The 26901-nt window shown below is 39.5% G+C and overlaps 1 protein-coding gene across 2 annotated transcripts; it reads right to left on the minus strand.

The window, feature by feature from the left end:
- Positions 1–635: 635 nt before the first annotated feature.
- Positions 636–25192, minus strand: b4galnt3b (beta-1,4-N-acetyl-galactosaminyl transferase 3b). Of its 2 annotated transcripts, none has more exons than XM_037768495.1 (19): positions 24672–25192; positions 18297–18352; positions 18093–18194; positions 15587–15682; positions 15128–15218; positions 14894–14994; positions 14724–14791; positions 13125–13203; positions 12895–12961; positions 12567–12701; positions 12327–12436; positions 10353–10444; positions 8463–9665; positions 7060–7319; positions 5371–5524; positions 5182–5254; positions 4940–5093; positions 3861–3987; positions 636–2547 (listed from the first exon to the last, which is right to left on the minus strand). In XM_037768495.1, the coding sequence occupies exons 1-19, from the start codon at positions 24796–24798 to the stop codon at positions 2436–2438; spliced, it is 3207 nt and encodes a 1068-aa protein (XP_037624423.1). In that variant the 5' UTR covers positions 24799–25192; the 3' UTR covers positions 636–2435. The 2 variants fall into 2 exon arrangements, with proteins under 2 accessions (XP_037624423.1, XP_037624421.1); XM_037768493.1 differs by having other exon boundaries at positions 24663–25192.
- Between the last annotated feature and the right edge of the window lie 1709 nt (positions 25193–26901).

Raw genomic sequence — 26901 nt, forward strand, 5'->3', positions numbered from 1 at the left:
TTGTAGCTGTATTTCATGTACAAGCTATGCCAATGACTTACGCTGGCAAAGCACCGGAGATGTTTTCTGTCGGAGCCGGGATATACTTAGCCTTTCCTCTTGACTGGAATGAATTCCTCTCCGATAATAAACAGTAAACACCGTTACACACATGCTAGTAGCTGTCCTTGAACTGACATCAGAGACTGTCGGTAAGATGAAGTTTGAATGATGGAGTGGTGACGGGATGGACTCGGCAACCTCTGAAGGAATTCATGAGTGAGCATCTGTGAATATACAGTGTCTGCCTGTGTGGACGCCAGTGTACAGTCAGACTGTTATTCCTGCTGTGTAGAGCATTTTCATCACCATTGTAAAAGCTTAAAATGATAAAAGAATGATCCCAGTCACATCCACACAGTGAAGCATACAGCTTATTCATTAAATACTGGTATCGGATCGGTACCAGATAGGCTTGTTTCACAAATTATGATGAATTCTTATCATTTATGCTAGTTTTTGTTTTGTTATTTAAAGTCTTCAGACAGTTAATAGCCAGAATACCTCAGTTTTGTAATATTGTTTTGAATTTTGTCTCAGTCCAGTATTTGCACAGCATATTAACTATTAAAAAAGCACACATAATGTAATGGAAGTGAAGGCAAGAGACATTTATTCCTCAGAATTGTCAAGGCAGTGTAAAATGCAAAACAAAAACTGTCCCTGAGAGAAGAGACTGGTACAATAAGGCAGAGGTTAAGTCCCAGCACAAAGAGAGGGATGAGGTATATCTTAAAACAACAATGTAAGACATAAAGGAGTAGTGTAAGACAAACATTCTGGCCAAACCAGAAACCACAAAAGCCTTTGGTACACGAAAAAGGAAGAACACATCAAACAATTCCCTGGCAGTGTTACAAACCAAAACCGCCAGCAGGTTCTGACCATAATTGTGCTGTGGTTTTATGCCCTAGATAACAAGTGAAACCGATTCAGAAAGGCACATAAAGTCTGTTAAACTGGAATGTGAACAATCAGAAACATGCTGCCATTAGTCTTATCATAAATAACATTAAAACAATATGATAAATACACAAGATCATTTTTCCACCCACCACATTTCCTCTCAGTATTTACTGTGTTGACAGTGAAAACAATATTTCCCACAGTTAGAATGGAGAGCTTCATCGACTGAGCAATAAAAGAATGCTACTTACTTGTTTTTGAGATGAATCAAAACTAGTATTCTTCTGAAAAACTATTAGATTCAGCAGGTAGATCAATAAGAATAAGATGAGCTAAAACATAAATTACAGTAAAACGAGTTCTTGACTAAAATAACCCTTAATGCTATATTTACAGTACAGACATTTTCAATAGCCCGACATGTCAAAAACAAACCCTGCTTTTTTTTGTTGTTGTAACTATTCTGCATGTACAACTATTATCTTTGGTAAGTGGCAGTGTACTGAGAATAGACACATTCTCACAATAATGCATTGCTTCAGTTTTCTGATAATTCATTTTTGATTCATGTGCAAAAACTGTCTGACGCATTGGGCAACACAAACCACAAACATACCTGTCTAAATATAGTTGACTTTCCTTCTCAGACAAAACCAAATGATACAATAATGAAAACTTAGTTATTCAATAACTTATCCAGTTTAAGGTTTTTCCCGACTCTCTAAAAACAACACTATGTGGCCCCAGTACCTGAATAACAGTCCCAACAGAAGGCACATTTAATATTTAATAGAACAAATAGAGGCGGGCACTCAACGGGTAAACTGAGGTGTAACTTCCTCATCTGTTTCTAGAAATAACATTTAACCCAAATGAAAAAAGAAATCCTACAAATATTGATATAATAAATATAAAGTTTCTCATAATTTACAACATGACAAATAAGGCTGTGTTTACCACATACACAATTTTTTTTTTTTCTCCAGTCAAGACTCATGTGCAAGATCTTTGATGATACATCTTTATCTATATCCTTATGATATAGGACACTTGTGTGTATACATTACGTCCCCAGAGTGTCATTTATTTTACGTTTTGTCTTTGGATAATCAGGTCAGTACCTTGCAGCCGGTAGTGCATATCATCATGAGTCAGCGACATGCTGCACAGATGTATCTTCATTTGTAATAACACACAGTCAATGGCATTCATCGACCAGTACCCTCATAGTAGTCAACAGTAAATCCAGTGACATAAACTCTGAGCATATCAGTAGTATCTCCTTAGCAACCGTTGTCACTGCTGACACTTGTAAGTTGCTTTTTTCACAGAGCTGAAGTGAATGAATACAAACCCTATGTCACCCTCTCCGTCGGTCAGCAGGTATTACAGTTATGCAGCAGGAATCAGGCTCCGGCCTTAAAGTGCTCTGGTTGCCGTGGTTGTAACCGTGGCCACCGTGGTCATGGTGCAGCGGGCAGGTGACAAGGTCATCTGTGGCTGGGCTTCATTCGCCGGTTCCACATGCCACGTTTGGAGTGAAAGTAGTGGAAGAAGTTCCTCATGTAGATCCGCTCCACTTCCAGTCCTCCCTTGAGAATCCTGGAGCAGAGATTGTTTACGAACATTTCATTTAGTTGTGGTCACAAACTTTTTAAAGGAACAGCGTTTCGCATTTTGGTAGATCTATTAGCAGAAATGGAAAATAATATTCCTAACTATGTTTTGATCAGTGTATAATCACCTGAAACTAAGAATTGTTGTGTTTTCATTAACTTAGAATGAGCCCTTCATATCTACTTAGGGAGCGGGTCCTCTTCATGAAATCCGCATTTTGCTCCGCCATGTTTCTACGGTAGCCCAGAATGAATAAACCAAACACTGGCTCTAGAGAGAGCCTTTCACATTTTTACGTTACCTGAAGGCCACCGTAGCTCTCAACACGCTTGCGAAACTGTGGTAACGTCAGAAATAGAGTGCAGAACTGTGATACCGCCAGCCGCCGTCTGACTGCCGTTGCTCCTAAAGTAGGGTTATTTTGGTAAGGATGGCCTCTGAGCGAGGCGAACAGCGTTACTATGGTTTTGCACTCGGCGGCTCACATTACCGCAGTCTTGGAAAGGGAATAGTGAGTGGAGGGGTACTCAGTATCTGCAACCACACCACTAGATGTCACTAAATCCTGCACACTGTACCGTTAAACCACAGTATTGATATCGAGTGAAACAATAGACCTAAGCTCAATCAAAACAGGTATGAAATGTTTTATGTTGCAATTAAAAAAAGAAATGTGCTACTTGTTTAAATGTATTTCTTTTGTTCTGTTCAAAATCAAACATATGACATATTCAGCACCTTATTTCTACTTATTTTTTGGTTTTGATACGTTTGACTGCGCAATATAAAAATGCATATGATGTAAATGTCGCCGTATTTTTTCATGTGCTGAAACGTTATTAAAAATGGGCATTCACCTAAATGTACTGTAAAAGAAAAGGTAGGCCAATACATCTTGTTGCAGCATTCGCTGGTCCTTAAGGCGCCCACTTAAGTATGGAATCCACTGCTTCAGGGAAATAATAAACAACCCAAGTATACTCTCACACTGTAATATATCATCTGTCTGTCATGTTCAATGCCTTCCGGCAGTTATTTTGTAATAACAAGAAAACTCTATCAGGAACATGCATGAACTTGTTGCACTCGGTGCATGCAAGTTGAGAGACCATCATCACTGACAGTAACAGACACATGTTAGTGAGTAGCAACAGCTATTTAAAATGTTTCTTAAACTTTTTTTCTATAGTTAAATGAAAACAAAAATAACAAATACAGGAAATCATTAAAAAAACAAACTATGAGTAACAAACAAGTCTCTATCCATTAACTGACTGATTTATAAAGCGAGGACAAACCTGTCGAGGAGCTCCCAGTCTTCTCCTCCCCAGCGGTCTTTATATTCTCTGGTGTTCATTCCTCCCACTGCGACCAGATCAGACTTATAGATCCCCAGCAGGCCAAAGCCATTGACCTCCCAATTACCTGCAACACAGATGGTGTGGCCACATTTTCATTCAAATGTAAAGGTAAAGATTTTAGCAACAAATTCTCATTCCTGACAACAATCAATAAATCAAATGCTCTGACAAAAAAAAGAAAAATATCCCGCATCTGTGGCTGTCACAGGACTGTAAAAAGCCTTATTTAATTCGGTCAGAATGTAATGATTGGACGGGCTACCTGTCTGTCTGTCTACCTACCTGCGCGCACTCTGCCCAGGCAGAGTCTTCCTCAAGCTGCTAGCGTGACAGCTGTGAGTAGCAACAATAGCCATGTTCGTTGTTTAAGTTCATAATGAGAATTTTGAGTGGCTTTGGAGGGAGGCCTGAAGCGACGGACACAAAAAACAAAAGGAGGGGAGCCTTGATGCAGAAAAGTGAGAATGTTTACAGTAATCCACATATATTACTGCATAAATAGAAATGTGCAGGCAAAAAGAACACAAAAAGGCTTAAAATGGCAGCTAATCTGGTTAAACCAAACTAGCCAATGTTTCTTTCTGCATTAAATGGCTCCTTTCCTTTTTTTTTTTTTTTTTTTATCTTAGACCAAATCACAGCACCGTCTTCTCTCTTGTGTCTTCACTGTCTGTCTCCCACCTTGATGTACATCCAAAAGGGGTCCTACACTCACTTAGACAACTAATTAAACAAATTCTCATCTTCTTAGTCCCGTTAAAGAACTCGAAATTACGGTATTTTGGAGTAAATTACAACGTTGTTCTAAGCTTAAAACTCAATTAAAAGACTGACTCCACTTCTGATAAAAATGACTCAAGTGGTAAAGTTTTAATGCAACAACAAAAATATTACTATTATATTTTGGCTAAAGGAAATACATTCAAATTGATTTCATTTTTTTTCTAATTTACAACCTTCAAAAGGAACCATGGTTACATGAAAAAAAGACTAAAGATAGGTGTAAATGTGTCTACCTCTGGCGTCTAATGGCGTAGCCCCGCACTCCAGCCTCATGACTATTGGAGCAAACGCCATGTATCCCTCCACACAGTTCTTCCTGATGGTGTCGATGATGGCAGGAGGGAAGTGGAGGTGGAGGTCACAAAGAAACACAATGCTGTGGCTATCCTGAGGGAGAATGATAAAATAGATTTATTATTACTGGTCTATATTCACAAATCTATCACTTCATCTTGAGTGATGTTGCAATACTCACAGTTAGAAGGTCGACACCGGCCTGCAGACCAGCAGAACGCTCAAAGTTTCCGCTCAGCTTCACATACTCGTACCTGATAAATTCCACAGGCATAACTATAGTACATACATATACTGTATATACAGTATGTGTGATGAGCTTTAATAAGTTCAGATTCAGCAAATTCAAGCAAAACGAACACACACACACCTGGGTAGTGAAGATTTCTGTAGAGCCTTCCTCACATCCATGTCACTGCTGTTGTAGTCAATCATGATGAGATTGAAGTTGGTGTCTTTGGTTTCTCTGAACAGATGTTCCATGTTTGCAATCATCTGCTGCACCCAGCGAGCCTGGTTCTTCACTGAGAATCGCACAGACAAAGGATCAGTTATTTAGGTAGTGCATAAATAGACATACAGGGAAAAAACATCAAGAAATGGGCATCATCACAGTGAACAGATGCTCCCCAAAAAAAATATTTACTGCGTAGTAACTATGACATTTGGTTTTCATCAACTTTTGTCAAATATTCTTCTGGTGAAGATAAAATGTAATAATAAACTTTATCTGTATAGCACCTTTCATACAAGAAATGCCGCTCAAAGTGCTTTATAATAAGGAAATTACATGCTCAGAGTGTTTCACATGAAAATAGACATAAAATGAAGATAAAAACAGGGATTGAATGCCATAATTAAAGGAAAATTAGATTGTAAATAAGACCCACATGATAATAATAGTAAGGAATAAAGTTTAAAAATAGAATAAGAATGTAGAAACTCATTACTGTACTCTTGTACTCAAATCCGTGTGCAGCCTGTCCTCTTCACTCGCAGCCAAGTGATGATTTGATGTGACTTTTATGATACTTGATTGATTGATTGAGTGACGTCAGTTTGATTGGTCCATGTGGGTCAACCAAACTATTTAATATATTCCCTCCTTTTGTCTGGTAAGATCACCTGATGAAGGTTTGTGTACTGACACATTGTTATTATTAAATATATCTGACTGCAAGTGAAGAGGACAGGAGAGGAGAGCGGGATTCTTTCTGTTCTATATTGTCGACCTAAGGTCTTCTCCTATGCACCTTTCGGCCTACAGGTGTGCATAAGTTCTGCTCTTTAATACAATTTTAAACTAGAATTACCACCTCGTGGTTGTATGCCTCCGCCAACCAGTCAAGTTGCAGTTTACATCCATGTCTGTCCAAAATGTCATCACTACATCATTTTATCCTTTTAGAAATTTGTATGAAATTGTCATAATTAGCATCTGAATTCAGGCGTTCCTGAGATATCGCGTTCAGAAGAATGGTACGGACGGACATCCCAAAGACATAATAAAAACAACCACACAGAAAAGGATTATAAACTGCATACACATATCCTTCTAGAATCCGGGTTACGATGTTGACATGAATACATCAATATTTCATTACTGAGGTAAAGAAAAAAACTTCTGTGTACTGTTATTTAAGCATCAGTGTCAGATTTACATTATCATGGTATTAGATTGAAATCAACAGTCATGTTATCACAGTAGGCCTTCTTTTCTGACATTTAAGATCTCGTCCCAGGAGGACTGTTCTGGTTCCAACACATTTCGGAGACGGGCTGCTTTGGATCCCTCCCAAAAAGTGTTTTTCAAAAAGTCCATTGATATCTGAGTCTTTATACAGCTTTGAATCTGACACCGATGGCTACATAATGGGACAAAAAAACATATCGGGGGGGGCCTTTCTTTCTTTGAGTAATAAAATATTCACAAGTGGTTGAGACAGGCCCATCAATGTCAATATTACACCCTCTACAGAAGCCAAAAAGCAGCACAGCACAGGACAAAGGAACCAAAGGAGTTGGTAAATGTAATGAGCATGGTTAAAGGTGGACATACCCGGTACTATGAAGTGGACGGTGGCGGCAGGATTCCAGCGGAAGCCCACCGGGTTACACAGCACCAGCTGAGGTTTCAGGTTTTGGTTATTGAAGTCCTCAATGCTTTGTTTGCTCTGGCGAGTCAGAGTGTAGATGTAGTGCGACAGGCGCACCAGCTGGCTGTTTACATCCTTCAGCTCCAGCTCCAGAAAGTAGCGGCTGCCATGGATCCCGTCGGAGCGCTTCACCACGTTAATCACACGCACCAATGTAAACTGCCTGCAAGAACGGAGAGAATTTAAAAAAACAAAACACGGTGAAATGTGCTTCAAAACAATTATGTAATCTATGCACATGATTGTACTCACTATATAATTATATTGGAGGTGTGATTGACTCCAAGATGTGACATACTCATTCAAAAAATACAGCAAAACCATGAAAGAAAACCCAGAGGATCTTTTAACACAGCTGTTTTTTTTCTTTAATAGCTTTTCAATGCTCACGACCAACATGCCAGCATTCATTTATCAGTTAGGTTGGTGGTTCCCAACCTACAGTATGGGTCGGGCCCCATTTGTCATGGAGAAGCTTAAAGGAGAAGCTAAATGACAAAGCAAATCAAATAGCTAATAGGAGATGGAAACGCAGCTGGGAAATGGAACTGCAAATGGAAAAAGGAAGTTGCCCCTTTTAAATAAAATCTGTATTCTTAATTCAATTTGTGAATCCAGTTATTTATTTTTCTTTTTAAACTGCGTTTTTCAAATAGATTTCTAAATTCTATTATTTATTTATGAATTCATTAATGTATTTTTAAATAATGTACTTATTGACTGTTTAATGTTTTTTTTTTGCAAATCCTGTTTTAATTTGAACTATTTATTGATGGATTAATATTTAATTTGTAAATTATTTAATAATTCCTCTTTTTATTGCCCATTAAAATATCAAATAATAAATTACTTTGTAATTTAGTCTATTTATTTATAGATTAATAAACTAATTTGTAAACTAATTTATTAATGCAGATTTTTGTTGTACAATTAGTTATTAATTAATGAAATGTTTCTGTGGCACTTGTGGTCCTCCATACCATCACGCAGTCCCAAGATAAATCTGAGCTGTTGCAAGATGATAAACAAAGACAAAACTGGCTATTTTTTTCAGGCTTCTCACTAATCTTTATGTCTTTTCCACTGAAATACTGTATAGTTTATCTCTTTAGGTCAGTAAAAAGTTTCAATTAAAAATTTGAGGAGGCGAGTTTGCAACCACGACCAGAGAATTACTTTTTACCCATGTTAGATCTCTCATTATGGAAAAACTCTCATTAAAATGAAGATGATTCCTGTCAGAAATGCATCTCATGATTCATATGATGCACAGTTATGGGTGCATATACACAAATACAGAACTTACCCTGGGTGCTTTTCGTAGAGTTGGTCCATGAAAGCCTTGACTATGGGCAGAGCGTCCCTGGAGTGGAGGAGCAGGTTGCCTAAGACGCCGCAGCCCAGGTTGATCCGATCTGTCCGCTGTGCCTGAAGGTCCAGGTGGCTAACCTGGAATGTCTGGCTCCATTTGACCTCAGTGTCAAACACCAGCGCAGGTTCGTCATCATAAGGCCCACCATCAAAGTCTTGATCATAGTCTCCCTCTTTTCCCCACAGAGAGTTTATCTTGGTGTCTCTCCAGCTCTCAGCCTGGTTGTAAACCTCGTCTTCCTTTCCCTCTTGGTCCTCCACTTTCGTATCCGACTTGTCCAATTTGTCGTTAGTTTCCAGACCCTGTAGAGGCATTTTCATCTTTATCACCTTATTCCTGCGGTGTCTGGCATCTATGTCCCACTGATTTAGCCTATCCCCAAGTTGGTCCAGGTCTCTCTGGGCAGGGATAAAACGCTTTGTGGTGGGTAGCTGGCGCTCCATTTCTCTGATTACAAACCTCTGCTCCTCGGCCTTGTCAGGCAGAGCAGCATCCCTCTCCAAGGGTTGAAGCTTTGAGTCTTTGAGTCTCTGGATTTGGGTTTGGTTCATTTTACGGTACCTCTGCCTACGATGCTGTTTAGAATTGAGCTGCTGTGACGGGATTGCTGGTCCTTCCTTTGCTTTAAGCTGCTCGCTGTCCACTGGTTTCAGTGGATTTGGTCTCACAGCGGTCTCTACTGATTTGAGCTTTTGTTTCTTTGCTGGTCTCAACTTTCTCTTTGGTTTTATCTGCTCTGCTTTTTTAACCCGACCCTCTAGCTTCGACTCTTTCCGGTTCTGTTGCAGGGCCGGGTGATGTATTGAGGTTTGTGATGACTGCAGACGCTCAGCTGGTTTCTGTGGCTCTGGCGGAGGCTTTGGGAATTTCCCCTGCGACTCATCTACGTGCATTGTTGTGTCAGAGGTGTTCTTCAGCATGTTGTTAGTTTCTTGCATGACTAAGGAGAAGAGTTTGCGCCTGTTTCTCTTTGCATAATCATCATAATCATCCCCATAGTCTTGAAAAAGTTTGTTATCCACCTGGGCAGGCTTGGCCTTCTTTTCTCTTTTATAGGGTTCATCGGCAAACTTCTCATCATTTTTTGTGTTTTTCATATCAGGACTCTCTAGTTTCATGTATTTGGAGAAACCCAACCTGAAGACAGGAGGACAAAACACACAATTATGCAAAGATTTAGAAGAAGTTAATCAGCCTGATGTTATGTTAGGATCACAAATTAGTTTTCAGATAGGACTCTCTCTCTCTCAAAAATAAAACAAAACATTTTCATCTTCTGCTGTGAAAAGATTCTCAGTAGATTGAAGGATCCAGCACCCTCTGCTGGTGATATTGTAAACCTTACAACCATTTACATTACTACCTCAATTATTACATTTACTACCTCAATCATTTTTTATTTAAAAACAAAACATTGTATCTTGAACACTTTGCTAATATATATAGTATGTTACTGCACACGTTGCTAATGGATACAACAGGTTTTTCTATGTTTATATATTAGAATTGTAATGTTAGTTGTAGTAGTCGGGTATATTTATAGTGTATTCCCATAGTATTTATAATGTGTATTCTATGGATATATTTATCTAGTGTTGATATGTATATTTTATTTTCAGTTCCAGTGCATTGCCTGGATAACCTGCTGCTGTAACACAATCATTTCCCAATTTGGGATCAATAATGTACATCCATCCAATATCTATCCATCTAACCTACTTCTGCTCTGTCCTGCTGCATGTCCATTTAGTATAGAATGTCACAATAAGTGTTACTACATGTGGATCTATAATGTTTTTGTCATGTTTATCCCCGGTGTCTTACCTCTTCACGCTTTCGGGGTAGAAGCAGCTGTTCTCAGTCTCCATGTGTGTGAGTCGGGTGTAGTCGTTGGGGTAGATGAAGGACAAGTGGACCTGCGGAGATGAAATGAAATGACGTGCTGTTAAAGCTACGAGATCTTGCTGATCAATCATGAGATCTCTTATAATAAGGTTACTCCGACCTCCGTCCACAGGGGTCAAACAGGTGTGTGCAGAGTTGAGATAAGAACAGAACATCCTGTATCATGTGCTTTTTTGGATGTATACCAGATTTCAGAATTGATGTGAAGTGAGGTGGATATTCAAATAATTTCAAAACTAAAATAGTTCAATATTTTGGGATATGAGCTTTTTTTCTTTCTCGCCCAGGTGAGAAGATCAACACCACTCTCATATCAGTCTGTTACATATACTTAGGTTAACATAACGATTGGAAACAGCTAGCCTGGCTCTGTCCAAAGGTTAAACAATATTCCAATTATCTTCTTAATGTCACTAATTAACACGTTATATCTTTTCTTTTGTTTAATCTTTAAAGTGTAGAAACATCATGTGGTCTCACAAGGGTTATGTGCAGGACACGCCTGGATTACAGTGCTTTTACATACCTAAATAGAAAACTGTAGACCGTCTACACTGCAGACAGTACAGAACTCAGCTGCCAGGCTTTTAAAAGGGACAGTGTGTAGGATTTGGTGGCATCTAGTGGTGTGGTTGCATATTGCAACCAACTGAGTACAAATCCGTGGTAACGCCGTTCGCCTTGCTCAGAGGCCATCCTTACCATAATAACACTACTTTAGGAGCAACGGAAGTCAGACAGCTCACATGGCCGCAGTTTCACAAGCGTGTCAGAGAACTACGGTGACCTTCAGGTAACGTAAAAACGCCAAAGGCTCTCTCTAGAGCCAGTGTAACTTGGTCCATTCTGGGCTACTGTAGAAACATGGTGGAGCAACATGGCAGACTCTGTGACGAGGACCCGCTCCCTATGTAGATATAAAGGGCTCATTCTAAGCTAATGAAAACACAACTTTCTTAGTTTCAGGTGATTATACACTAAACATAGTTATTAATATTGTATTTAATTTCTGCTAATAGATCCCCCAAAATATTACACACTGTTGCTTTAACCTGAGTAAACAGGTTTGAACGCTTAACCTCTGTTTTAGCCTCCTTACACCTGCTTCCAGTACGTTTTAGAATAGATTTCAAGGTTCTTTTAATTACTTACAAAGGACAAAATGGTCTGACCTCAATATATCTCAGATCTTGAGATCCTTTGAGATGCCTTCTATCTGTTCCAGTCTGTCTGCTGAAGATGAATGGGGACAGAGCTTTTGAGAAAAGAGCCCCGAGGCTCTGAAACACTCTACCTGAGAAAATAAGGCAGGCTGAGTCGGTGGCTTCTTTTAAATAAAGCTCAACACGTATTTTTATCGCACTGCCTCATTTTTTATTCTGTTTTATGGGTTTTACTATTTTAATTAGTAGGTTGCACTTTTAGTACTTTTGTGAAGCACTTTCTAACTTTGTTTCAATCAGTGCTATATGAATAAAGATATTATTATTATTATTATTTCTTAGCTGGCAGCAACATCCTGGAGTCTTGTTGTCACTAGGAGGTTGCTAGGCAACCAGCACTAGCACCAGACTTCAGGAAGTCAGCACAAAGTGATGCGTGCAGCGTGTCCTACCTTTAAATTGGTCCTCAGAGGACATTATGAACGCTGGCATAATTTAGACTCCTCAAACAATGCTCAGCACAACAACAGGAACACATTTAAAAACAAAATAAGAGAGGGCCATAAAAGATGGAAAAAGCTTCCTGTGACACTCTAAAGCATCATAAACATGAAAAATGTTTTCCTCAGTACTATAATAACTCTGTATTCAGGACCTCTGAAGAATAATGTGGACTGGAGCTCAACCAGTAGAAATGTTTATGAAATAATCCGACTATATAAATACATACAAACTGCAGTCCTTGATAGCGCCCGACAGGAAAGTCTTTTATTGTGTAGATTGGTTTGTATGAGCAGTCGGGCAGGACACCTTGTAGGAACTTGCTGTTTATCAAAGGCACTGCAAACAAACACATTGCACAGATTTGAGATAAGGTTACTATGTGCATTCGGTAGGAGAAAATGGCAGGCAATGGATGATTTATCTGCTGTGTGGCGAAGAAATAGTGCAACAGAGAGACGTCTCTCACCGTGGTAAAGAGCGTCTCGCGGGTCCTCCCTCAGCATGTCTGCGTCGGCGTTCTGCTGTTTTGTGAGGGTTTGCTGGTGGCTTGCAGCCGTCTGTGGTATGTGTGCTGTGTCACCCATTAACAACGCAGACTCATCTGTGAGACGAAGCCACGTAACATTAGAATAAGACAAGTGCTGACTTGACTTGAGCATCCTTGCAGAATAATGAAGGCAAACGGTTTGGGATTATGAAACACTGTGTGATGGAGATTCACCCTGAGCTCTAGACTACTACAGATTCACTGAGGGATGTATTTTTTAAGCAGCAGGAATGATGTGTGTACTTACTAACATAGAGGGAGATGTGAGTGTTATCAATAACCTTGAACATAAGGCCTTCGTCAAGGAGCTGCCACTGTGTGAAAACAAACACAAACAACTGCATGTCTCTTCCGCTTTACTCCTCACATTGCACATGAAAATGAGCACAGACGTGACCATGAGAGTTGGAACCAATGAAATGAGACAAAGAAAGGAGGAGGGGACATTTTCTATGAATGCTGAGTCCAACTACTTACTGCAACCTCCACATGGTCCGTCCCTCTGTCGTCTTGCTTGTGGATAACTTCAAAGAAGTACTTCCTCTGAGCAGACAGCCTGTCACACAGTAACAGTTCACATTCAGTACTACAATAAAGTCACAGCAGCACAACCTATACTTAAGAAGAAATGCAGTCAAGTGGCTTTAAGTGCGGGATCTGTGGAGGTCCTGGTTGGCTTCGCTGCTCTCGCATTTATTCCCCATTAAAAGTGTTTTGGAGAAGTTTTTCCTTATCTGAACCGAGGGCAGAGGTTGTCATATGATGTACAGATTGTAAAGCCCCTTGAGGCAAATTTGATTTATTGGGCTATATAAATAAACTTGACTTGACTACATAAAAAGCTGCAGCAGCTCCCACGCTCAGATAAAAATCTGTACATCTGTAACAGTAGGCACACTAGGCATGTACATACGTATTGATCATAATTGCTGATATTTACATTTACTCTTGCTGGTGTCAACTCACCAGACTCATCTGCACTATGTACTAGTAGCCTACACAATTTCCTGTCGAGTTATGGTAAACCACCCCCACACTGTAACAAGACTTTCCAGTATGTTATCAATGTTTCTCTGAACCAGAAATGTTAGTCTAATTTTAGTTTTTACTGTACATGAAACTCTAGGTTGGATTCCCAGACGGGGCCTATACATTTTTACATAGAAATGCTTGTGTTTGGGTTCTTAGATTAGAGGTGCTTACGTTTAGGCATTGGTTTGATTTGATTAAAGGGGTAATGCTGCAATTTAGTTTTGCACTTCTATAAAAAAGTAGGGGACTTTTGAAAAAAATTGGCAATATTGGTAAAGCAGAGGCTGCGATACCCTGACTTTTAGTCCTTAGTATGGATCAAGCACCTACACATTTATTTAACTAAAGTTAGGACATGTTTGGATTATTTTTACTGAGAGATTTTGGTCTGTGTTGTTTTAAGCGCCCCTCTCATGGGGTTGAAGTGGAAGGGTGATAAAGGACAAAAGTGAAATCCCATAATAATATTTTATTGTTTATGTTGCTTATAGGGCTTCAACGAGCGATTATTTTCCCTGACGATTAATCTGTCGATTACTTTCTTCATTAATCGATTAGTTGTTTGATCTATCAAATGTCAGAAAATTGTGAAAAATATGGATCAGTGTTTCCCAAAGCCCAAGAAGACTTCCTCAAATGTCTTGTTTTGTCCACAACTTAAAGATATTCAGTTTACTGTCATAGAGGAGTAATGAAACCAGAAAATATTCACATTTAAGTAGCTGTAATCAGAGAATTTTGACTATATTTTCTTAAAATAACTCAAACCGATTATCAAAATAATTGGTGATTAGTTTAGTAGTTGACAACTAATCGATTAATCGTTGCAGCTCTAGTTGCTCACCCACACAATCCTGATGTAGCATTCATGTTATGGAGAAATACTTAAGATAGGGCTCCAACAACTGAGGACAGAGAGAGTCTCTGAACTGGGTAAATAACTGTACTATACACACACACAGTACAATACTGTATGTTCATTTGCTCACATTGTTGCCGTTAACTGTTGATTTGACGATAAAATCTAGTCTGGTGTGAACTTACCAAACTGGTTTGGAGACCTGACTGGCATACTTCTCAAACTCGTGCGGCGCTGACCATTCTGCGCCAGTCTAGACAAAGACAGACGCCCACATTTAAACTAATATTACAGGCAGTATTGAGGTATGGGGAAATGACACACTGCCACTTGAGAAGAGGACAGACACACTTACCTTCCCAACCCATGCCAGTAACTGCACGTTGAGGGGAGAGTCATCTGTGCTGAGCCACAACTCAGAGTTGTCGCCAGAGCTCATAGCAAACACAAACTCTCCTGAGAAACGAGGAGAAAAAAGGAGATAAAGAGGCAGATTGAGGGAGAGATAGAGGGAGATATATGTGCATTGTGTGCAGCATGTACTCGGTGTAGCAGCAGACAGGAACTAGATAAAAAGTACACATTGTACCGTCAGTATATGGATGTAGATAACCAAATATCCTGAGCCCGTAGTTGGTCCAATGAGGATAGACGGCTAGCTTCTGCACTGTAGTCCTGGACTGAAAGAGACAGGAAAGGGAAACACAGAGAATCAGCCATGATGTTTACTCAAAGTGAGACTACATCGTGAGTCCAGGGACATGAGGATCTAGCACGTGGATGTAGAATGCACCTCTGAGTGAAAACAACCATGTGTGTTTGACCGCGCTTGTGTCAGAGTGTGTGAAGGGATGTCTTTCCACCATGAATGTCAGCACAAAATTTCATGGCAATCCATCCAATAGTTGCTGAGATATTTCAGTCTGGAACAAAGTGGTGGGCCGACCGGCATTACCATCCCTAGAGCCATGTTGCTAGTCTGGCTGAGAGTGTAAATAATCAATTAAACATAATTAATGTGTACTCAGAAGAGGAGGGTTTAACTTACATGAGGATACAGCGGGTAGTGCGGGTTCCTGTAGAGGTCAGCTGTAGAACCGCCACACCAGTCCTCAAAGCCGTGCAGATTGGCCTGGCCCTTGTACTGCAGGAAGTAAGGAAAGAGTGAGGACAACGCTGGGAACACACTGGTGTTTGTGCTGCAGTCAGTCAGCAGTGGGACAATTAACCATCTGGCCTCAGTACTTGGCAAACTACAAGCAACAAATACAGACTTCCTTAGATACCACTTGACAATACAATGACGGGACTACTGTTTCAGCTGTCACCCGACTCCGACTATCCACCCCACTTCCTATGTGCAGACAAGTCTTATTTAAAGAGCTGGTTTACTCAAATTATAAAACATTACCTCTGGTGGTATCCAGCCATGCATAAAGATTGGGTTTTATTTATTTGCTCAGGTTTTAAAATACCTGACTCCACCTCTCTTCTATGGAGGTGAATACAATTTCATCTGTGGTGCTCAAAGCTTTATCAAACTACATAAAAAATACAATTTATCTTCACAGAAACCTATTGATCTAAAATAATCCACAGATGTGATTGTGATGGATTTTTTTTATGTAATGTTTCAGTGTTTTGAACACCACTTTGAATTAGGGTGGAGGCAAAATCCTCAAATATCTAACAATCTCTGCAAATGATAAAACCAAAACTATTTGCATAGCTGGACAGGTCAAGTGAGTAATTGTGTTTCATGTGTTATTTGGGTAAGCTGATCCTTTAAAGCTGCACTAGGTAGAAATGGAGCAAATATGATTTTAAAAAGTTATTTTTATAAAACGCTCACTATATCCTGATAGTAGTGCATTAGACAGGTAATCTGAAAAAAAGGAGAGGGGTGGATCACAGTAATGGTGTGACAATGGAAACCGCTGTTAAATTGCTCTTCCCCGCCTCCAGTAGATTCAATGAAAGCCTGTAGGAAACACTGGCATGTAAATGAAGAAGCAGTCGGCCCAGATGTCCTGTAAACAAACACCTCTGTGACATCTGCCAAAGAGGCCATGTTATCTGATCTGTGTGTGCTGATTGCAGCACCGAGGCAGAATGATGCAGGTAAGCCTCAGTATTACCAGTCCGGTAGTTCATCAAATTTCATTAGTGGTCAAGCTAAACGCTCTGCTGTCATCAGCACAGTCGGTTAAATGTTAGCGTGACCCGGCCTCTGTGGTTAGGCTGTAAAATAATAACTTCACAGGCTCAGTGCTGCTTGTAATCATTTAACAAGCCTCTCTCCCTCTGTTTTCATGTCTCTGATCAAAGGCCACTTGACTGGGAGTCTGAGGAGCTCATTTGCTGTCAAACTCATTCTTATTTAATTTCAACCGTGGCTCTGTGGCACCTTTTTCTCTTTCCTTCCCTTCCAATCAGCAGAGAGCTAAATCTGGGAAAGTTGTGACATTTAATGGACTTCTTAACTGTTATTGTTACATCCCCCTTCAGTTACAGCTTTTTCACAATTGTGAGGAATTTAAGCTTTTCTTTGACTCACGTCATTGTAAATGGAATATCTTTGGGTTTTGGAGCGTTAGTTGGACAAAACAAGAAATTTAAAGACGACATCATGGACTTCAGGAAGTATTTTTCACTACTTTTTGACTTTTTATAGACCAAACAATTGATCAGTTAATTGAGAGCATTTTCATTGGCAGATGAATCAATAGTGACGGAACAACTTTTCTGAAAATTAAAGTGAAAAAAACCAAACATTAATAGATTAAACAAACAGATGGTAATGGGTGTTTTTGGCTAATTCAATGAATTAAAAACACAAAAATACTTTATCACGTTTGTGCAATAATGAAGTCAATTCAGTACTCCCCTAAAATAGAATTTTGAAAGATATTACAGGGATAAAAACCTGAAATAAACAGTGCAAACAAAAATTAGAGACCATCTTGTGATGGGATCGCACCAGCTGCAATGCCAAATTGGGCCAGGGGCTTTAAGTGAGGGGGCCAATGACCCGTTCCCCATTTCCTACCTCCCTACTTCAAGTACCCTTGCTTGCACCACACCCATTTTCAGACTCAACTACATGCCTGTAAAGTTTCATGACTGCATCTTGCAAAGTTTAGCACTTTGACAGCTCGTTAAACAACAGGTTAGACAATTCATCTTAGTTCGTAAACAAGATCCAACCAACGACTCAGAGGGCACCCACACAAACACGATCACTGGGACTATTACAATGCTAATGCAAGTTTGCAAACACTGAGCCAGACACAGCAACAGCTTCCCCCAAACATGAAACATGAGGTGCAAGCAACTGGCCGAAGCACAGGGCTGCTTAATATAGTGGAAACATGATGACAGAGCAATGGAAGCTACTGAAGCAGACTCTGCGACAGGAAAACATACTGTATACAGAGGCAAATGCTCTGAGGTGGGAGGGAATTGGGCAGGCCTGGGCAGGTTACTCAGAGTTCAAAAGAGGTGAGACAGTGTTTAAGCATGTGGGGACTGGGGAGACACAAACACACACACACCTCTGGTTTCCAGGTTTGTGGAGTGTAGCTGGACCTCCAAGCGTCTGAATTCCCCACAGAGCCTGAATCCTCCACAGAGTCTGCTTGATGGTCCTTTCTGACCTGAAAAACACACATAAGAAAGTCTTAGCTTGGTTTCCTCCACCCCTCCCTGCACAAACACACACCCTGGCATAATTATATATTCCAATGCTGTGTCCTTACCCCTTGGTCAAACATGTCTCTCCACCAGCTGCTGCCGTTAACGTCAGTATTCATACCTGAGGGAGTGGGTGAAAACAATCAGCTGACAGGCAAATATGCATTGATTGTGCATAGATGAGCAACACTGTCACAAGGTTCCTTCTGCTGATTTGAAAGAAATGTGTGATTTCCCCAGCAGGTGAAACAGGTTGTTTTTCTTGTATTTGCATTCTGCTGACTCTGCATTCAAATAAAATGTATTTTAATCCAGAGATAGCGTGTGGCTCGATCTGCTTCTTATGGTTGTTGGATAGGGAAAATCAGTTAATTTACAGAGACAGTGTGTGTGGAGAAGCAAACATGTACATGTATGAATGACAAACTCTTGTAATTGGTAAAGGAACAGTGTGTAGCATTTCAGGGGATCTATAAGAAGAAATGGAATATAAAATTCATAGCTATGTTTTCATTAGTGTATAGTTACCTGAAATTAAGAATTGTGTTTTCGTTAGCTTAGAATGAGCCTTTTCATATCTACATAGGGAGCGGGTCCCATCGATGTATTAAGAGAACTGGATACAGCGTTGGAGGCCGGCTCCCGTTCATTCCTATGAGAGTTGCTCAGTGGCGCACGAAGCCAAAATGGCTTGACTTCCGAGTGATAAAGTACCCGGATCATCCGGCGATCTTCCGCAGAGCAGGCGCAGTAGCGTTTCCTTTAACTCCGCCTCCCAGCTCTCGCTCCAGCCTCGGTCCGATTCTCATTCACATGAACGGAGGAAGGGAAATAACTCTGGATTCAGCTGTTAGTGCATTTTACAACTTTTAGGACCTAATGATTTAAACAAGGGCTATTCAAGTGTTCATACTGGGAAGTTGATTTACCTCAAAACAAAATTATCGACCAATTTACGGTCGTCTCTTTCCCAATTAAAGTCTATGGGAAAAAAGTATTTTTGGGCCCAATGGTATCACGTGACGGACACAGAAGTTGTAGTACCAGCCACTAGGAAAATTTGCTTCACAGCCCAACGCTCTTCCTGGGGGCTTGGCGGGTCGTCTTCACGCAGACGCCTTTCTTGTTTTTTACGTTACCTGGAGGCCACCGTAGTTCTCTGACACACTTGTGAAACTACGGTAACGTGATCTGCAGAGTGCAAAACCGTGGTATCGCCAGCCGCCGTCTGTCCATTGCTCCTAAAGTAGTGTTATTATGGTACGGATGGCCACGTTACTGCAGTCTGAGAAAGGGAGGAGTGAGCGGAGGGGTATTCAGTTGGTTGCAATCTGCAAACTCACCACTTGATGCCGCTAAGTCCTACACACTGAACCTTTAAGCCAAATCTCAAAGAGTGCTGCCGAAAACATGGCACAGACAACGTTCTGCATCGAAAAAACAACCACTCCTGCCAAATGACTTAAACTATGTAGGCCACCATCACATCCAATCTGTCATAAATCTAGCTCACTTGATGCTTCATAGCACATGTACTCTAGGTGTTGCCAGATTTACAGTTTTTCTTATACATGCTATTTAATCCATTTCTTGTGGGCTTGTGTTGCACAAACAATGCAGCCCAGTGTCCCAAAGGAGTCCCACCCACTCCCCGTTCCAATTCAACGCTGATGACCACTGAATGGTAACTCATCTTACTCACAGCCTTCAATGAGCTGCTATTATACGGCACTCCTGTGTTGGCAAACACACATCTCCGGCGCTCGGATGCAGAGCAGATGCAGAAATATTATTCCTTCCAACCATTTCCGTCATCTTTCAAAATTATAGGGTGTTTTTTTAAAAGGAGGTGACTTGTTTGTTTGATCTAGTTGTGATATGTTTTTTTTTCCATGTGCTTGTGGTGTCAGTGAGTGAATTGGGTTTACTGTGCCTGTGGACTCGTCCTCTGTCATTACCACAAGGGTGGAGCTCTCCAAACACACACCCTTGAGACATGTGGTACAATTTTGGCAACACGCATAATTCTAGAGTTGCGTTAAGAAAAGCAAGAGAGGAATATTTTTATCTGCATCTGCACTCATCCAGTCTTCCTACTTAGCCTTCTTCTGTTGCCCTTTTTGTCACAATATTCACCACAGCACTGACGATGCATTCGTTTAATTCTTTTGTACTCATTCTGTCATCACATTCAATCATTTCAAAAATGCCTGTCAGTGTTTTGCTTGGTTAAACTCAAATAGCTGCAGGGCTTTACTGCCTTTCAGCCTTCATATAGAGCACACCAAGTACATCTAAACAACAAAGAGACTTGAGGTTTTGCATGAGGCTGTTGTATTAATGTGACTATATTCCAGGTGTGGCACAGCTACTCTCTTGACGCAGCCAAATGTGTTTCTACTGGACAATTTGTTAGCGTTACATTTAGACAACCACTGTTGCAGTTGATTTCAGGTGAGAGGCTATGTAAAACTTACAGTTGAGTTCGTCAAAACATGCAGTGTACATAGCCAGTTATGAGGAAGTAGTACATATCATTAACTCTGCTACAACTTGTTCTTCTTTACCATAGGATTATTGAAAAAATGTGGGCGAAGTGACCAGTAGAGAGGATCACCACATTAAAGAAAATCACCCGCCCACACAGGCAGCCATTTCTCTTTCGGGACATTTATTAACTGCAGCACTTCATACGTTATCTATGTTTCTTAAGTGCCTGTGTGACCTACATGTGGGAAAAACAAGCCGTCCCTTAAAGACCCGTATCTGCAGAGCCGAGCCTAAGAGCACTCCTGTGGTAACCTGCGCCAACAGTCTTAATCTTTCAGTTTCTTCTCTGCAATTTGTAGGTGATGAAGCTCTGCTGCACAGGACGAAACCGGAGCAATAAATATCTGCAGCGAGAACGCTTCAAGGTTTTTAGTTAGGACACACTGAGGCCAAGAGGTTTTTAATAAAGACTGTGAACTTTGTTCTTTTTTTCGATACTCTGAGGCGCCCTATACTGTAGTTTTAAGATTGGACATGAACGGATGTATTTACTTTCATTCTCCTTTTTAGTTTTGTGCCTTATTTTTATATAAAAGGTTCACACAGGCTGGTTGCAGGATACTGGTGTGTTTGCACAAGCTAAAGTAGAACAATGAGCTAAACAGTTAGTAGTTAGTCCAGTGGTGACGGTGAAAAGATGACGCGCTTATGAACAGTAATGCTTAAAGTGTTTTTTGTAAATATGATATCCAACCTTGCATACCTGAATATTGGTTTAGGGGAATCAGATCTTTGATTTTCTGGTTTAAACGCTTGTTTAACGAGTGTCAATAATCAGAGCCTGTGTGTAAATATGTCTTCATACGTTATGATGTTCTGAGAATCATTCTTCTACTGCACATTTAGATCATCGCATTGCTCTTTCGGCTCTGTTTTGGAGGCTATATGGGGTCCTTCCCTCGACAGAAGTCCCACTGTGTCGAGGGGGCTACAGCCCAGGAATGTGTAGATAGGCGAGCCCTGTAATGTAGGAAGTCTTAGGCATGTGTTTACACGCCAGGCTTTGTTCAAAGTGTGCATTTCATGTGTGGTTTCTTCTCTCTTGTGTGGCAGACACCAACCTGACTAGTTGTCATCTCCATCCATTCCATGTGGTGGTGACACTCTGACGCTATACTTGGGTGTGAGTGGAACGCAACAGATGGTAAGCTGCCTGAGGCGTAAATAGTGTAAAAGGCAGGAAGTTTGATTAGACAAGACTTCCCTTTCAGTGTAAAAAACCTGCCATCTGACCTCCCCATCCCCCCTTTAACTATTTTTCTTGCTCCAAAACACACACACACTGCTCCATCTCTTTAAATTTCTGTTGTCTCACCTGCGGTAGGCTCATGTTTCCTGTGCAAATGCATCAGCCTGATTCATGAAAAGTAAACGTAGGTGTAAAAATACATTCATGTTAATGCTCACGTAGAGACTTCTACAGAACATCTGTGGTACTTCATATTGCATCAACAGTTTTCCCTAAACATATTCTACTTGAATTAGTATAATAATAGTATGTGTGTGTGTAATTTCAAATAGACCACTTTATTGTCCTTGTCTACACCACAGCACCAGCATTAAACAAAGGTGTTGTGTCAGAGAGGTCATTTATGAAGCTGCACACTTTGTTGTGTGGCAATGAACTGCTTTTCGTTGTGTTTTTTTAAGATTGTTTCTAAATATGGAGTGGCACCAAAGTGGACAAAATATCAGAAACACTAACTTTGAATAGTAATGCTTCAACTATTCAACACCACTAAAAGGACAGCTTAAAACAGCTTATATACAGCAGAAACAGTTTTTTAAAGCTTGTCACCTGTCAAAGACAATTTTTGGAACAGTAATGCAAACAGCACTTTACTATGGACATTAATGCACTTTTCTCTGCTGTTAAACACGACTGCTAATTGTGTGTATGACTGCAAATTGTGTGAAATTGTGTCTGAAACGTTTGTGGCGGTACTGAGTTCCCCAGACTTTAGTTGTTCAGCCAGAAGACTGAAAAACAGTTCCCATCCACATAATAATATAAAATAAAATGCCTTCTTAATAATAATAATGAACAAATGCCTCTTCGATAATGAACAAATGCCTCTATATTAACAAACAATTAAGGAAACTGAAATATTGGTTTTGTGTTTCCTTTTACCCTCCTTTAAAGTTTTCCCAAATAAACTACACTAAAAGAAATGGGTATAAAGGGTTTCATTGAAAATCAACAAATGAATAGAATACAAAAATACAGCCTGCAGGCGTTAGGCTATTGTAAGGCAAGCCAGCTGTTGCACAAATAGCACCTAGTCCACCCAGTGCAGGTAACCCAATTGGTTGGCACTTAACTTGTTTCCCCAACTAGGAGTCAACACTCTCAACAAACAAAACACAAAGACCACAGAATCCCAAAAGGGACCAAAACAGACCAGAGTTTCTGGTTTTGCTGATAACACATGTTGCATTGAGTGAAGGAGAGATCAGAATGCGTAAGTGTGCAGTTTCCCCTCCTCTTTTAAGCCCTACAGAAAGGGCGTCGTTACACCCTGATTGGCCAAGAGGGGAATGCACCAAGCTGCTCTCAACTATCATTTAAGAGCCAGTCCCCACACCCTGCGCAACAGGTGAACTGAATAACCTTCTAATCACTCAGAAACTCAACCAAAAAAACACCAGGGAAAAGGGAAACAACAGCAAGCACCAGAGAATTGGCAGCTGCCACATACATACATATATACATACATATACATACACATATACACATATATACATATACACACATACATACACACACATACATACACACACATATACATATACATACACACACATACATATACACATTCACATATACATACACACACATATATACATATAAATAAAAATAGAAACAAAATTATAATAATAATACAAATAATAATGAATAAATAAATTAAATAAAATGTAATTGAATTAAATTTACTACTTGTTACTGAGAAATTACTGTAGTGGGTTTCTCAAAAAATGACAAAATATAAATATTCAAAATAGTCGTGCATTGAGTGAAGGAGAGATCAGAATGACACTGGGTGTGCAGTTTCCCTCCTCTTTTAAGCCCTACAGAAAGGGCGTCGTTACACCCTGATTGGCCAAGAGGGGAATGCACCAAGCTGCTCTCAACTATCATTTAATCAGATCTAAATGATCACTTAAACAAAAAGTTTGAAAGGACAAACACCACTATAAAAGATGAGCCAATTTTACCTATATTTTTTACTGCAGCCTAATCCCTCTGCAAGCTTATTTCATGTTTTTTTTTTTTTTTTACATGCTCACTTTCCATTATCAGGCTGTATGTTAATCAGATCCAGTCTAAATTAGCACTTAAACAAAAGTTTGAAAGGACCAACACCACTATAAAAAGGACAGCTTCAAAGATGAGCCAAGACTTGCAACTATAAGTGAAGAAGTTGTTTTGGAAGTTGCACAATTTTACCTATATTTTACTGCAGCCTAATCCCTCTGCGAGCTTATTTCATGTTTTTTTTTTGTTTTTTTTAACATGCTCACTTTCCATTATGAGGCTGTTCAGTTGCATGTTAACCAGATCCAGTCTAAATGATCACTTAAACAAAAAGTTTGAAAGGACCAACACCACTATAAAAGGGACAGCTTCAAAGATGAGCCAAGCAAATGAGTGAAGACTTGCAACTTTAAGTGAGGAAGTTGCACAATTTCTACCTATATAACTGCCTTATATTTTTTACTGCAGCCTAATCCCTCTGCAAGCTTATTGCATGGTTTTTTTTTTACATGCTCACTTGGCTGTTCAGTTGCATGTTAATCAGATCTAAATGATCACTTTGATCACGTTTAAAAGGACAAACACTTGTTGAGTAACGGGGACTGTGCAGCACACACAGACTTACTTGCATCACTGCTCCATGCTGTTGCAGTAACCATCTCATGGTAGACGGCCGCCAGTCCGAGCAGCACAATCAACCCGAACACCAGATGTTTGCTGTGACGCCTCAGCTTCTTCACGGGGAAAAACGCAGCAAACATCTTCTTCTTGGTTGGCTCTCTCAGCTCTCAGGAGAAAAAAGCTCCTCTCTAGAGTTTCTAGAGACTTTGTGTTTGTGTTTGTCACCACCAGGCTGAGGGAGAACCGCCTGCACCGTGAGCCCAGTCTCACTGCCTGCGGGTGCTCTCAATAGGTGCTCCTCTCAATAGGTGCTCCTCTCATCCCGCGGAAAAAACCCCCAGCATGAACCTGAAGAGGTCGCCGGTAATATAGTAGCAACTCTAACTAAACCATCCTGAATTTCTCGTCCATCCAGTCCGAGAAGTCAGTCCACACGAAGCCGCACAAATAACGGAGCGAGCGCTGGAATCTCAGAACCTGTTATACTCGAAACACACAACTTCACGTTGAACAGAGAAGATGCCACAGAAAAAGGACCGGAACTGAACCAAATCTGCCTTCACAGTAAAAGCACGACTATTTTGAATATTTAGATTTTGTCATTTTTTTGAGAAACCCACTACAGTAATTTCTCAGTAGCCAGTAGTAAATTTAATTCAATTACATTTTATTTAATTTATTTATTCATTATTATCATTATTATTTGTATTATTATTATAAATTTTTTTTCTATTTTTATTTATATGTATATATGTGTGTATATGTGAATGTGTATATGTATGTGTGTGTATGTATATGTATATGTGTGTATATGTATGTGTGTGTATGTATGTATGTATATGTGTGTATATGTATATGTATGTGTATGTATATATGTATGTATGTGTATATGTATATGTATGTGTATGTATATATGTATATATGTGTATATGTATATGTATGTGTATGTATATATGTATGTATGTGTATATGTATATGTATGTGTATGTATATATGTGTATATGTATATGTATGTGTATGTATATATGTATGTATGTATGTGGCAGCTGCCAATTCTCTGGTGCTTGCTGTTGTTTCCCTTTTCCCTAGTGTTTTTTTGGTTGAGTTGCTGAGTGATTAGAGAGTTATTCAGTTAACCTGTTGCGCAGGGTGTGGGGACTGGCTCTTAAATGATAGTTGAGAGCAGCTTGGTGCATTCCCTCCATTCCTCAGCTTGGTGCATTCCCCTCAAGGTGTAACGACACCCTTTCTGTAGGGCTTAAAAGAGGAGGGGAAACTGCACACTTACGCATTCTGATCTCTCCTTCACTCAATGCAACATGTGTTATCAGCAAAACCAGAAACTCTGGTCTGTTTTGGGCCCTTTTGGGATTCTGTGATCTTTGTGTTTTGTTTGTTGAGAGTGTTGACTCTCCTAGTTGGGGAAATAAGTTAAGTGCCAACCAATTGGGTTACCTGCACTGGGTGGATTAGGTGCTATTTGTGCAACAGCTGGCTTGCCTTACAATAGCCTAACGCCTGCAGGCTGTATTTTTGTATTCTATTCATTTGTTGATTTTCAATGAAACCCTTTATACCCTTTTCTTTTAGTGTAGTTTATTTGGGAAAACTTTAAAGGAGGGTAAAAGGAAACACAAAACCAATATTTCAGTTTCCTTAATTGTTTGTTAATATAGAGGCATTTGTTCATTATTGAAGAAGCATTTGTTCATTATTATTATTAAGAAAGCATGTTATTTTATATTATTATGTGGATGGGAACTGTTTTTCAGTCTTCTGACTGAACAACTAAAGTCTGGGGAACTCAGTACCGCCACATGTATGTATGTATGTATATGTATATGTATATATCTATACATATATACAGTATATATATATACTGTATATATGTATATATATATATATATATATATATATATATATTTATTTTTTTAGAAACCCATTACAGTAATTTCTGAGTAGCTTCTATTTCCTTTAAAAAAAAAAATTAAATAAATGTATTCATTATTATTATTATTATTATTTTTTTTTTTTTTCTTCTATTTTTATTTATATGTATGTATGTGTGTGTATGTATGTGTGTATATGTATATATGTGTATATATATGTGTATGTATATATGTATATGTATATATATATATATATATATATATATATATATTTTAAATTTTTATTTTTATTTTTTTCTCTTCTTCTTCTTCTTCTTCTTCTTCTTCTTCTTCTTCTTCTTCTTCTTCTTGAGT

The sequence above is a fragment of the Sebastes umbrosus genome, chromosome 4, assembly GCF_015220745.1.
Source record: "Sebastes umbrosus isolate fSebUmb1 chromosome 4, fSebUmb1.pri, whole genome shotgun sequence".
NCBI classification, from domain to species: Eukaryota; Metazoa; Chordata; class Actinopteri; order Perciformes; family Sebastidae; genus Sebastes; species Sebastes umbrosus.

Bases quoted from the DNA above. Each gene is read 5' to 3' on its own strand.
- b4galnt3b (XM_037768493.1), bottom strand. From the start codon at position 24,798: ATGTTTGCTGCGTTTTTCCCCGTGAAGAAGCTGAGGCGTCACAGCAAA. The intron at 15,219-15,586 runs GTAAGTTAAACC...TGTCTCTTTCAG, and splicing joins ACTACCCGCTGTATCCTCAT to TCCAGGACTACAGTGCAGAA. The intron at 12,702-12,894 runs GTAAGTACACAC...TTCGTCTCACAG, and splicing joins TCACATCTCCCTCTATGTTA to ATGAGTCTGCGTTGTTAATG.